Source organism: Ictidomys tridecemlineatus, chromosome 7 (genome assembly GCF_052094955.1).
Source record: "Ictidomys tridecemlineatus isolate mIctTri1 chromosome 7, mIctTri1.hap1, whole genome shotgun sequence".
Lineage (NCBI taxonomy): Eukaryota > Metazoa > Chordata > Mammalia > Rodentia > Sciuridae > Ictidomys > Ictidomys tridecemlineatus.
Genome location: NC_135483.1, coordinates 177,566,538 through 177,581,125, shown reverse-complemented (window position 1 = coordinate 177,581,125; position 14,588 = coordinate 177,566,538). Strand labels below are relative to the sequence as shown.

Sequence of the window (14,588 nt, the reverse complement as noted above, 5' to 3'; positions counted from 1 at the left end):
TATGTCTGTTTGTATATAAAGTAAGACTTTTGAGATGGTGCATGGTTCAGTTAAGATGGAGGAATTGATTAGATTAACTGCTTCTCATTTTTAGAATGGCACATAAGCAATTGCTTAGAAGGACTTTCTACCTTTACTTATAATGTACACTTGAGACTAAAATATGATAAAAGGAATCAAGAAAATGTAAAATATGTCAGGCATCATTTATTTCATACTGGAAATATGTTCGTAATGGAAAGAAAAAAATCATGCTCCTATGTAAGTAATTGAGATTAACTTATGAAGATTTTATCCAGTAAAACAAGTACAACTCTTATTACCCTTTGCAGATATGGAGGTTGGAGTTTTGGACTGCGTTTGACTAATGACCTTCGTTTTGATATAACAGGAGTTCCTGCCAATAGAACACTTGCCAAGGTAAATTATGGTCTTTCTTCTAGGATCTCATACAAATAAAGATGGAAATTGGCACATTTAAACATTTTTATGAGGTTAAAACAAAACATGTGTACACTCTATTGGTATTTTGCATATCCTATAGCACCGTGATTTCAATCTGTGTAGGTACCCGAGGGAAACATGAACAGATAAGCACCTGGAGTTAGGGACAAAACTGTTTGTGGGAGTATTGCTCATAATAGCCAAAACCACAACCACAATGCTGATATGCAATAGAATTTAAAAATAGTTTTAAATTCATTCAACAAAACATTCAGCTATGGAAGTGAAAACACTCAGCTTCATATAGTAAGTAGACTTAAACTCCCAATCATTATTCATATGCAATAGACTCTGACTGCATTTACCACAAACTTTAAGGGTAGCAAAACTCAACCATATTTTTCTGGGGAAAGAGAAAGGATTGTGAAAAGGACAAACACAGAGGGCTGGGGAAAAGGAGTTCTGGACACAAGTAAATTTTATTTCTCATCCCATGGGGTGTTGGAATGGGTGCACTCCCCCTGTAATTTTTTGTTACACCACACATTAATGTTTTCTGCATTTTTCTTTACATACTATTTTCTTTATGTACATGTACATACATACATATATTTAGCCTTGCTTCTTATTAAAGCTGGAAATTTAACAGAACTCAATGGAGATAAATAACCATGTTGGTTATATATTTTTTTTCTTCTAGATCAAACCTATGCTTTGAAACCAGCTAGTCACTGAATCAGGCACATATGATTGCCTATATGATCAATGACTGTCATAGGGATTTTAAATTATCCTTCTCCTATTTCTCATTTGGTAGTAAGAGACATATACAGTCCTGGAGGAAGTGGGGAAACTAATTTTCATTTAGTGACCATTATATGCCAAGTATTAGTATCACCTTTCATACAAAGTACCTAATTTCCTCCTCACAAAATCCCTATGTGATATATATTATAAGACCTATATGAGCAGATTTTTCACAAGATCATGTAGAAAATAGTAATGATAGGAATTTCAATGCACTCTCCCATTTTCTTCCTCCCCCTTCCTCTCCACACACAGAGCAAATATTCTTGCTTAAAACAGCGGAGTTTCTAATATGAAATAATTTCTCTCTAAATCAAATTTGCAATTTTGAACTACCAATTTGATTTGAATTGGAGTGCACTAGTATTTTAAACTATTCTGTTATTAATGTAGAAGATAAAGTTACTCACTGTCTTGTGGGTTATAGCCAGGCATAGAAAGTTAGTAGGGTTATTTCAAGGTTGTCAACCTTGTCAGTAAAGTCTCAGTACTTGTACATGTGTTTTCTTTCTTTCTTCTTTCTTTCTTTCTTTCTTTCTTTCTTTCTTTCTTTCTTTCTTTCTTTCTTTCTTTCTTTCTTTCTTTCTTTCTTTCTTTCTCTATCCTGATTTACATGCTATTTGTTTTTAACTACTGTTCTGGAGGATCAGAATACTATAAGTCTAGACTCAGAATCACCATGGATCTTCCACAGAGATGGAGATACCAATGATGTCTCTAGTTTATTTCAAGATCTAGAAAAGATTCAAGATCAAGATTTTTGTGATTCTAGAATAGCTCATAGCTTTGTGCTGTTGCTCAGAACAACTGTCTTCCTAACCTCTGCCCATCTTTAATTTGGAAACATGGGTCTCTGATCAGCACTCTGGGGAATAGCTCATAACCTGCTAAGATGAAATAAGTTATTGAGAAATTGGTCCTTGCTCCTCAAATATGAACAAGCTAGCCTGTCAGATGTTAAAGGCAGCCTAATTTATTTGAATACAATATTGATCTTGCCTTCTTTTGGAATTTAACAGGTGTGGTATGATCCAGAAGGCTATCATTCCCTTCCAGCTTACCTCAACAGCCTGAATAATTTCCTCCTGCGAGTTAACATGTCAAAATACGATGCTGCCCGGCATGGTAAAGTTACTTACACAAAGGCATCTCCTGCTGCATCTTTTGTTACTCTCCCTATAAAAACGCACATTATGTCTACTTCCTCCTAGTGGCGGGTATTTTATGGCATCTAAATCACAGGTCTTTAAGAGGAATTTGGAAGTAGTAACTCCTGCCAGATGGAACATTCTGGATAATTCCCTTAACTTCAGGTTAATTTAGTTTTCTCATTTATCAACTCAGGATAATAACTCCAACTTGTTGCTCATGTCTGTAGTCATACCTAGAAGATATATCTCATAGGAAAATATCTTTAAACTATTTACTTATCTATAGGCTAAAACTTCTAAACAATTAATGTTTATAAATATCATTCACCAACCTAAACGTGAAGATGAAACTTTTAAACTAAAATGCTCTACACCTACCAAAACTACTACGATCCATGGATCACTCACCATATGTTGCATGCTTTATATAAAATATTACTGATCTGTTCAACGCTCTTCAGGATGATATCATTTCTCCCAGAAGTAGAATTTGAACCCAAGGCTGCCTGACTCCTATTTGTTCATTTTCCTAATTCTCCTGTGTTAGCTATGTTAGTCAGCTTTTTGTCACTGTGTCCAAAACACAACTGAGAGGAGGAAAAGATTTATTTGGCTCATGGTTTCAGAGGATTCAGCCCATGGTGTGCAGGTTCTGAGGCAGAAACATCATGGCGGAAGGGCATGGCTGAGGAAAGCTGCTTAGCTCACAGCAGCTGGGAAGGAGAGAAAGAAGAAGGTACCCTCAACAAAAGAAACCTTTCCACCTCCCACCTCCAGTGACTTTCAACTAGGTCCCACCTCCCAATGATCCATCCAAATTATCAACCCCCCAAAAGGATTAATGCACTGCTGAGTTGGAAGTCTTCAGGATCTAATCATTTCCTAAAAGCCTCACCTCTGAACACTGGTGCTTTGGGGAGCGTTCCTTTAAGCACATGAGTCTTTGGGGGTCATTCCACACCCAAACTATGACTTTAGACTGCTTCTCTGAACTCTGCAGGTCTACTTCAGCTGTATTTCCCAAAAGGCTCCCAGATAGTTTTAAAAATAGTGTTGGAATCTAAAAGAAATTGATTTATTTCTTTTTCTAATTCAATTACTGTTCATTGGACCATTTCATCTTTTCGAGTCTTGCTCAAATTATTTTTCCATATTGATCCTAAAAAAATAATAATTAAAAAGATGAACAAAAATCTAAGTAACATATTTGCTGGCAAAGAAGGAGCCTAATAAATAGTTTATTGAGTAGGAAAAAAAGATACATACTATCTTTGATGAGAAATGCTGACTCCTCCCTTTTCTTTCATCTCCCTATTGTTGGGCATCAGGGTGCCTGCCAGATGGACTGGTGATTGTAGAAGTAAACCATCGCATCAAATTCTCATCCCAGCAACAGAATAATTAAGAGTCTTTATTTCAGAGAGAACAGTATTTTTTTCCCCCAACTGCTATGGCAATTTCCTAGCAGAAGGAACCATAAAGAAAATAAAAAGATTGATAGTCTTTAGATCTAGAGCATCAATAAAAGGCATAGTCAAAAGTGGTAAATTAAATGAAATGGTACTACTGAAGCCGGGTAAGTCTGGTATAGCCTGGTTTGAAGTAAAGTTGAAAACTTGACTTTCAGTCGGATGTTTTATTCGGAGCAAAAGAGATATTGTGACAGATAATGAAAGTAAAACAGCCAAAGAAATGACTAGGGGAGAGTATTGCAAAGCTAGAAAGAACAAGAGGATGTTCGTGGCACTCACTTTTTAAAAGCAGTATTCTCGTTTCCTTTATAAGTAGAGTTATTTACTTAGAACAAGATAACCCAAGCCTTTCTAGACTCTAGCAGTTGTGTTGTAGCTCCTACCATTGTTTTTAAGTTACAGGGTTTAAAAAGTAAGAATTCTAGAACATAAACTTTGTATGGATCGTAAGCTGAAATTTATTTTTTTTTATTTAAATGTAGGGTTCAAGTTGAGTTATAGATTAATAATAGTCTGACTTTTATTTCTTATTAATTTTTCTTAATTAGATATATGAAAGTGGTAGTTTTCTACTCTCTCTGAAACGAGTTTCATGTCTTCAAAAAAAAAAAAAAGAAATCTGTATCATCCTAAAATACTTTTATTGTTTTGTAATGTATGGACGTGGCCTACCATGGTAATAGGACTTGTCTTTAAAAGTGAACCCAATTATTCTCCCACCACCTTCCCCTAACACATTACATATTCAAAGAAACCTTCGCTGGATTCTGCATGAATCAGGATTTTACTTTAGCTGTAAAATTGATTTTTAAAAAAATTCTAGCATGCTAATAAAAATGTTTTAATTAGCTTTTCTTTGCAATGTCAATATCTATTATATTCGTGTGGTTCCCTCTAGTGGTTAATTTTTCATGAAATTCTGTCTTTCTTCCCAAAGAGCCCTGATTTGTTTGTTTTCTCAAACAAATATTATACAACTAAACTCTTTTTCTCAAAAGCACTAACACATTGCTCCTTCCACACCAGTGTTCAGTCTTACCCTCTGTTGCATTCGCAGCTATGGCCAATGGAAACATCTCCTTTTAGCTTTGCATCTGTAGACATGGCATAACGTGTCCCCTTCCTTCTTCGAAATATTTTCTTCACCATATTTTTTAATTGGGGCATAACAGTTGCACATAACGGTGGGATTTGTTGTTATAGACATGCAAACAATATACAGCATAATTTTGTCAATATCACTCCCCAGCACTTCCCCCTCCCCTCCCTCTCCCCCTCTTTCCTTTCCTCTACTGCTGGCCCTTTGCTTGTCTTGAGATCTGTCCCCAACATACACCTTTCCTTTCCTTTTCCTCTATACTTCCACATGAGAGAAAACATCTGACCTTGACTTTCTGAGTTTGGCTTATTTTGCTTAACATAATGGTCTCTAGTTCCAGTCATTTTCATGCAAATGACATAAGTTCATTTTTCCTTATGGTCAAATAAAACTCCATTTGTGTGTGTGTATACCACATATATTTATCATCATATTTACACACACACACACACACACACACACACACATCACATGTTCTTTATCCATTCTTTATTCTTTGATGGACATCTAGGCAGGTTCCATAGTTCAGCTATTGTGCATTTTGCTGCTATAAACATGGGTATGCATATGTCACTATAGTTATGATGACTTTAATCCTTTAGGATAAATACCAAGGATTAGTATAGCTGGATCATATGGTGGTTCCATGCCTAATCTTTTAAGGAACCTCCATACTGATTTCCATAGTGGATGTACTAATTTTTAGTCCAACTGACAGTGTAAAAGTGTTCCTTTTTCCCCACACTCTTTGCAGCATTTACTACTGTATTCTTTTTTGTTGAGGGATGAGTAACAGGGGATTGAACTCAGGGACATTCGACAACTGAGCCACATCCCCAGCCCTATTTTTTGTATTGTATTTAGAGATAGAGTCTTACAGAGTTGCTTAGCAAGCCTCATTTTTACTGAGGCTGGCTCTGAACTCGTGATCCTCCTGCCTTAGCCTCCCGAGCCGCTGGGATTACATTCAGGCACCATCTATTGTTTGTATTCTTGATGACTGCCATTCTGACTGGTTTGAAATGAAATCTAAGTATAGTTTTGATTTGCATTTCCCTATTGCTAATGATATTGAACATTTTTCACATCTTTGTTGGCCATTTGTATTTTTTTCTTTTGAGAAGTGTGTATTTGTTTGCTCATTTATTAACTGGGTTATTTGAAGGGGTTCTAGTGTTTTTTGAGTTCTTTATATATTCTAGATTTTAATCCTTTAGCGAAGATCTTCCATTCTGCAGATTTTCTCTTCACATTCTTAGTTGTTTATTTTGCTGTACAGAAGCTTTTTAATTTGAGGCTGTCCCATTTATCAACTCTTGGCATTATTTCTTGAGCTTTAGGATCCCATTGAGAAGAAGGTTGTTGCCTGTGCCTATGTACTCAAATGTTGACCCTACGTTCTCTTCTATGAGTTATGTAATTTCTAACCTAATTCCTAGATCTTTGATCCATTTTGAGTTGGTTTTTGTGCAGGATGAAAAATAGTGTCTAGTTTCATTCTGCTACAGACGTATAACCAGTTGTCCCAGCACCATTTATTAAAGTGGCTTGCTTTTTTTTCCCAGTGTATGTTATTGGCACCTTTGTTAAGGATCAGATGACTGTAGATGTATAGTTTGTTCCTTTGTCTCCTATTTTGTACCATTGGTCTATGTGTCTGTTTTTATTGCAGTGCTATAGATGCCTTCTTCTTAGTATATATATTGTATGTAGGAAAAGTATTAATTGAAATTTTAAGATTTGATTTGATTCAGTGAGCATCCATCATCCAATCTTTGTGTAGGACCTACAGAAATAATTTTGATATAGGATTCTAATTCTGATGCATTTACTTGATCTTGCAAAAGATATATATGAAAACAACTGGTTCCATAGGATTTTATATAGTAAAGGAAAATGTACTTGCAAAGATTCCTCTGATTAAGTAGAGTATTTCTTTTTTAAATTTTTTTTTAGTTGTAGATGAACACAATACCTTTTTATTTATTTATATTTGTATGTGGTGCTGAGGATCAAACCCAGTGCCTCATTCATGCTAGGTAAGCATTCTACCACTGAGCTACAACCTAGCCCTGAAGTAGAATATTTCTTAATTCTGAACTACAAAGCAGAAATAAAAGGCAAGTTTTCCTTGTCTATATTATAATTTAGCAGGGTTTAAGCATAGCCCCCTGGGCTGGGGATGTGGCTCAAGCGGTAGCGTGCTCGCCTCGCATGCGTGCGGCCCGGGTTCGATCCTCAGCACCACATTCAAAGATGTTGTGTCCGCTGATAACTAAAAAAAAAAAAAAAAAAAAAAAAGAGGTGGGGGATGTGGCTCCGTGGTTAAACACCCCTGAGTTCAATCCCTACTGCAAAAAAAAAAAAAAAAAGCAGAGCCTCTAATGAAAATATAACCTCAGAAAAAAAGGGCCCATTAACTTACACAAAAGGTTAAAAAAAAAAAAAATGCATTCCATGTTGTGATTAAGATTGTTGGTCAAACTGTTTTTTGCTGTTAGTTTCTTTAACTACATATGTATTTTTTCTTTAACATATATCCATTGCAGGACTCAAATTCAAAATGACACATTATTTTTAATAAAAATTATAAATTTAGTTGAGAAAGAGAATCGTCTTTAGAATCATCTATTATATTTGGGCACTGCCCTTGAGTATCCTAATGCCATGAGCAGATTGTAGATGAGCAGTAAGTGAGCAAGTTCTTGCTCAGTTTACAACCCATAGGAACACGTATTTAGGAGACAATTCACACTCCATTCCCCATCATTCTTTCCCATATTTGCTCAGACAGCATAGACATTGTCTTCATGCTGTGGTCTTTGGGAATCTAATGTCTGTCCAATTTTTCAGTCTGGCCAATCAAGGTCCTGTAAGGAAGGGGACTGAAGGCAGACTTGCTTCTAACTCAGAAAGTATAACAAACCCTAGGAGATTCCAATAATTTGGGACTGTGTTTGAATTAAATGACTGCCTTTCTGGAGCCAGCTAATACCTCTGAATCTCTCTGGGCCTCTCTGTCTCAATGGAAATGCATGGCTGGAGCGCCCAACCCCTACTCTGATAGAACTCTAGAACGAAGCATCTTCTAAGTAGTTGAGTGAGACGAAGGGTTCCAGAGTTGGGTCTGTTCTTTAGGGGACTCTCATGTAATTGGCACCCTTTTGAATTGCTTATTTAAATGTATTCCAGTTTATGAAGTGCTGCTGAATACAAACATACATATGAAAAAGGAGAAGAAAGCAGAAAACAATTTTTTTTAAAGAGAGAGGGAGAGAGAGAGAGAATTTTTTTTTTAATATTTATTTTTCAGTTCTCAGCGGACACAACATCTTTGTATGTAGTGCTGAGAATCGAACCCGGGCCGCACGCACGCCAGGCGAGCGCGCTACCACTTGAGCCATATCCCCAGCCCCAGAAAACAATTTTTTAATGTAGTAGAAGAAGACATGCTCTATGAGAAATGTAAATGCTTGTTCCTTCCAAGACACAACTTTTCTTTTTACAAAAGTGCCACCAATCATAGCACTCACAGGATTGGGGAGAAATTAATTTCCTTTAAAAGAAAATTCTCCGAAGTAAAATCCTTTAGATTAGAGTCTAAGGAGAAAAGCATTATATATTATTCATCTAAAAATTGGGATTTCTGATGAACTGAATAGCTACTAATGGATGAACCATCTCCTCTTTCAGGCATTATCATGTATAGCCATCCTTATCCAGGTGTGCAAGACCAGGAACAGGCCACGTGAGTAGATATCTCTGCTGTGACTTCTTTCTCCTTGGCATGGCTGAGACTCTGTGAAAGTGCTCTAATTGGAAATCACAGTTGCATCTGAATGAAAGTCAGTCTAGAAGGGCTGGTTATATAAAGTCACTGACTGGGTTAAAAGGAAGTTTCTGAAAGGGTGCAGAGTGGGTTGCCAAGTAGAGCTTGTGGACTGCAGATGAACTCCGTCTGCTGCTTTTCCGAGTCAGGTGCATAAGGGCTTCATCATTCTGCCTTCGATGCTTAGCAGGCAAGTCCCGTTTCTATGCCCCAGATCCATACATCCCTTGCATGCATGCTGTAACCCTTGGAGACCGAGGTTTTTTTTTTTTTTTTATCAAATATCCTTAGTCAATTCAGATGCGTTGGAACTACATTTATTCCAGGATCACAGTGGAGTCATGTCAAAGATATTATCTGGCTGTTGCAGGAGGCCTTATTTGTGTCACAGCCACCTCTTGTACTGTTTTTTTGGTAGTTTGAGTCATGAATCTTCCTGAAAGGAAAAGAGTTCCAAAACTTATGTGTGCTTTCCTCTTCCCATTGCTCACCACAGAATCAGCAGTTTAATCGATATTTTAGTGGCACTGTCCATCCTGATGGGTTATTCTGTCACCACCGCCAGCTTTGTCACCTATGTTGTAAGGGAACATCAGACCAAAGCCAAGCAGTTGCAGCACATTTCAGGCATTGGTGTGACATGCTACTGGGTAACAAACTTCATTTACGATATGGTGAGTAACTTATGTCATTGCCAGAAAGGTAGGATTCATTTGGCAGAGTTTAATATTCAAGAGTTATTTACTCTAGTTGTTGGAATTATTATCATAAGGACAGTAAATTAGGAAAAAATAATTTTGAGTCCAGTGTTTGGAGGACAGAGAAAACTGCCTTTGCTCATCTCTGGGTTATATCAGATTCTAAGAGCACTTGTCAATATGTAGGTTCCTGGGCCCCAGTCCAAATGGATTAAATCTATATCTTGGGAGTGGAGTGGAGAGTAGGCATTTTAAGCAAGATCCCCCAGGTGACTTTAAGGACACTGAAGTCTTAGAACCACTACTGTGGAGAAATAGAAGCTGAGCAGTAAAAGAGCCTTATCTAATTGTGCCAAGTAATCAAGATTATAAAAATTTAATCAAGTAATCGTGAAAAATTCGGAGTAGCAGTCCCTACTGAATGACACATTAGAGAAGATTATCAGGGAAAAGAAGGAATGTATTTTATTGATGTCTGTCTCATTTGCATAAAAATGTTCCCAAAGTTCAGATGGTTATTCTTGACTTGAGAAGTGCCAGTGTTGGCCAAAAGCCCAGGATGAGGATGCATTTGCCTGTGATTATGGTGAAATTGCCTGAGTTGTTGTCAAGATCATTGGGTTGAAGAGTTGGAGAGTAATTAACCGCATATCTATTTTGTTAATGTATCCAGTGAGGTCTGAAATGTGTTCATTGTTAGAAGCCAAATCCAAGAGAATGGTAATGAATACTCTGGACTTCGTAGACACTTTCATGTTAAGAAAGCTTCAAGGATATCCTTCTTTGAAAGTCTACTTACTACTGAGATTCTGTGGTCTGATATCTGGTGCTTATTCCAATTTAGCAGATTTCCATTCCCATTCCACCCCAAAACACCCCAAAGTAAATTACCACCACCACTGTTTGCACCTTGCCTCAAACTCTTCCACTTTTAGCATTTCTACTTGCCAACAGAATACTGAGTTCTTTGTTCATACACCTGTGATTCCAAGAGTGTGTGGGTCCCGCGCTACCCTGCTGTTTTGCACAGAGTGTCTCACACAGATAACCGAGCCTTAGAAATCAACCATCTGAGAGCTGCGGCATTCAAACTGAAATCAATACTTTAAGGGCTGCCTCTAATACCAAGATACCTGGCTGTCTTATCTTTTTCACCGAACCTCTGTCACTGAATGATCCCAAGTGTTAAAGCCTGGAGGCAGGAACACCTGGGACTTCTTGTATATCTACAAAGAGAGAAACTGGTTTTACCTCATATTGGAGGAGACAAATTCTCAAGTAAAATCAATGTAAAATAAGCTGAACATTACAAGCAACAGGAACATAAATAAAAATTCATTCCTTCAAATCTATCTAGGTCAACTTATTGAAGCTTTAAACTAGATAGCTTATTGATTTTTAAAAAAGGTATTTGCCATGTATTAAATATTGTTTTACATATTCCCATAGGTCTTCTACTTGGTCCCTGTAGCATTTTCCATTGGTGTCATTGCAATTTTCAAACTACCTGCCTTCTACAATGAAAGCAACCTAGGTGCTGTTTCTCTCCTCCTTCTGCTGTTTGGGTAAGCTGCTGATTGAGCAATGAAAGAACTAACAGAATCAAATGCTCCTAGACACAAATAGGACCTCAACCTCATTAGCTAATTTGCAGTTGTCTTGGGGTTTCATTTGACATGAGTGATGACTAATGATACATTACAATTGCTAGTCCATAGTCTGTAAAGTGTAATGCCTCTGAAAATTAGTGTTGTTATTATTAAAGAGCACTTACTTGGTGCCAAGCGTTATACTTACCAATTTACATATATAATCTAATCTATGCAAAAACACAGGCTTTAGAATGACCAGGGAAATGCATATACAAAGGTTTTGACAAATTATATGAATACATATAGCATTTATAAGGTGTATAAATTTACATATACTTTATCTTTTTAGAGATGCCTAACAGGACACACATAACATTGTTGCTTTCACATTAGGCTAATACAAGGCGACATAATCAGTGCTTAGCATAGCAGTCTCCCTGCCCTGAATGCGTGGGTAGTATCCCTTGGTTAGCTATTGTCACTGATACAAGACCTTTGTGTGTCTAGTGTTATTTAATTTCCTCCAGTGTTGTTTAAGTTTGCTCAAAACAAGCTTCCCAGCTTCTCACCAGGTCCTATCTGCTTAGCTGACCTACAATGATGCCATTCTTTCCCCTCAACTTTAAATTATAAGATTTATACAGATTGAACTCATAATTCTGAGCAACAAAAGTCTTGCCTGGAAAGGATTACAACCACCCCCACGGGGGAATAATTTGTAGTTGTAATGATATGGGACTGACTGTTCGAGATTCCTTTTCAAAAAGAGGCTTCTTGCTATCATTTAAAAAACATCCTTTGGGTGTTTTTTTTTTTTTTTTTCAAAAAGAGGAATGAAAATGAGATCTAGCTACAAGGCTTGGCAGCTCATCCCTAATGTTTGCTTTTACTTTAGAAACCCATCTAGGTGTTTATTGCTTTATAAAATGGGATAATTAAGGTGTAATTTTAATTCTTTGTATGATGAACCCGTAGGTATGCCACGTTTTCTTGGATGTACTTGCTGGCTGGTCTCTTTCATGAAACAGGAATGGCCTTCATCACTTACGTCTGTGTCAACCTGTTTTTTGGCATCAATTCTATCGTTTCCCTGTCGGTGGTATACTTCCTATCCAAGGAAAAGCCTAATGATCCGGTGAGGTCCCTCTTAGTCTGTTCAAGTCCAGTGAATGTATCAGAAGCTTTAACATGTTCAAGGTGGAAAGATTTTTCTTTATTCTGTCTTCTATAAATAGGAATATTATTTGCTTCTATTAAAGCTACAGCTTTAAAAACTTCTCTATAAACTCCACCTAGGTTAATGCTTATTATTGTATTTCCTGAGAGTCAAAAACTATTGACATTGGCTAGGTCTTGAATGGAGTGATGGAGGTGAAATCAGATATATTGTGTGGTAGTTCATAAATCATGCCACCAATTGGTCAGCTGGACATTTCCCTCATTAACAAAGCCTTATCGTATGGTGGTGTCAAGGAGAATGGCTCAGTTAAGTGACTGTGGGTTAGGATTCATGGGAACATTCATATGGGAAAAACCTAATCCGTTCCCTTTCAATCACGTATTGGAATCTACTTCATTGTAAGCATCACTTTCCATTCAGAGCTGAGAGTTACGATTAGTGAGAAGCACTAAGAGAAAAGAATAGAGAGGAAATGAAGTGAACTGAGGGACCAACAAGCACACACCAGGAGGAGGAAAATTCACGAGGTGGAAGTAGTTGGCCTCAAGTGTGAATAATGTTGAAAATGAGCCATTTGCTCCTTTTTTGAGATGTTGACACTCCTCCCATCTCATTTCGCCTTTTTAGTCCCTCTCCAAATGGATATCACCTTAGGTTCTGAACCAAGCCCTCCCTTATGGGGCACCTACTGATTCTCCCTGTCAGACCCTGACACCCTGTCTAGTCCTACATTCCCAAAGTCTGAGGAAGGTCTAGAAGTGATTTTGCCTCTAGACATGGGCCTAACACCTTAGGTCACCTCAAGAAAAACACTCTCTTTACTTGCATTTCAATAATAAACCTCCACCATTTGGTTATAGTAAATATGTTTATGCAAATTCAGCATACGTGTGAAATAATGGCTGATCCAGATAGAATTCTCAATATTTGTCTACATCTAACTTTACATATTTGTTCATTTGTTGGAGTTCTGACACTGAGCTTTCTTGTTATTTCTCGTTTTTAGACTTTAGAGCTTATTTCTGAAACCCTGAAGCGAATTTTCCTGATTTTTCCGCAATTCTGTTTTGGCTATGGTTTGATTGAACTATCACAACAACAGTCAGTCTTGGACTTCTTAAAAGCATATGGAGTGCAATACCCAAGCGAAACTTTTGAAATGGACAAACTTGGTGCAATGTTTGTGGCTTTGGTCTCCCAGGGCACCATGTTTTTTCTCTTGCGACTTTTAATCAATGAATGGCTAATAAAAAAGTTCAGGTAAATATAATGAAAGCACAGTTTTTGACATCCATGATGGAGTTTAGTTTCAAATATGCAGGGAGGGGTCAATAGCCCATTTTTTCCATTAGTAGTATGGAAATGTTTTGGTCAAAAACTTTTAAAATTTTGTAGTGTAATTTGTCATTTGTTTCATTCTAATAAGTAGTTATCTCACCTTCCTATGTTTCTACAAAGTTTGCTCCAGAATAAGGAAAAAATTAAATAAGTACAATTGTTAACCTTAAAGAGTAAGATTCAGTGGCAGAGAGAAAATACATTCATAAACACAAATTGAGTTTAGTAGGATAGAAAACACTTTCATGGGAAGAAATGAGAAAGAGGATTGAGTATGTGCCATGTCGGCAATGAGTTTGGGAAAAAAACAAGTCAACATAAAGTGAGGATAGCACCATAAATGAAAAGAAGTGTACATTACAGTGACACGGCACTTCTACTTATAGTAAATTTTTGTACAGACATGTTTTCACAAATGCAAGATTATTTATATATAAGAAAACTGCTCATCATAGTAACCATCTTTAACAGCAAAAGAATAGAAACAACCAGAATGTCCTTTGTTTAAAGACTAATTAAATTATGGGCATATATTCAGAAATACAACATTATGCATCTTGAATCCTTGGTGAAGAGATTTGGACTTTATTCAGCAAACAAATGGTAGTTCATTAAATGTCTTGAACAGAGAGTGCCATGATCAAATAGTGCTTTGGGGGGTGCCATTTTGTGGAGCTAGTGCAGAGCAGAATGGGACAGTCAGACACTGGCACAGCTTGAGGCTCCTGTAGCAATCTAGATGGGGAGCAAAAGCTCTCCATGAGGATAGAAATAGAGATGATTCATGGCAGAACAGTATAAGGCACTGTTCTGAATGGATTTTACAATAGGGAAGATTCAAAGAAAACATCACAATTAGAGTCTCTGGACCTAATCATTAAAAGAAACAGAGACATTATGAGGAAGACCTGGATTGATGTGTTGGATTTTCACATTTTATTTGTTTGGTTTGGTTTTCGTATTTGTTAGGCAAGATAT

The 14,588-nt window shown here is 37.0% G+C and overlaps 1 protein-coding gene across 1 annotated transcript in view; it reads left to right on the top strand.

Annotated features, from left to right (window-relative positions):
- The window catches only part of Abca12 (ATP binding cassette subfamily A member 12), a 120,173-nt gene that overhangs the window by 92,346 nt on the left and 13,239 nt on the right, over positions 1 to 14,588 (top strand). Inside the window, exons 37-43 of the mRNA XM_078018480.1 lie at positions 333 to 420; positions 2,271 to 2,376; positions 8,667 to 8,721; positions 9,299 to 9,476; positions 10,950 to 11,065; positions 12,068 to 12,227; positions 13,279 to 13,532. Coding sequence (XP_077874606.1) covers positions 333 to 420; positions 2,271 to 2,376; positions 8,667 to 8,721; positions 9,299 to 9,476; positions 10,950 to 11,065; positions 12,068 to 12,227; positions 13,279 to 13,532 — 957 coding nt within the window. The remainder of the gene's footprint in view (positions 1 to 332; positions 421 to 2,270; positions 2,377 to 8,666; positions 8,722 to 9,298; positions 9,477 to 10,949; positions 11,066 to 12,067; positions 12,228 to 13,278; positions 13,533 to 14,588) is intronic.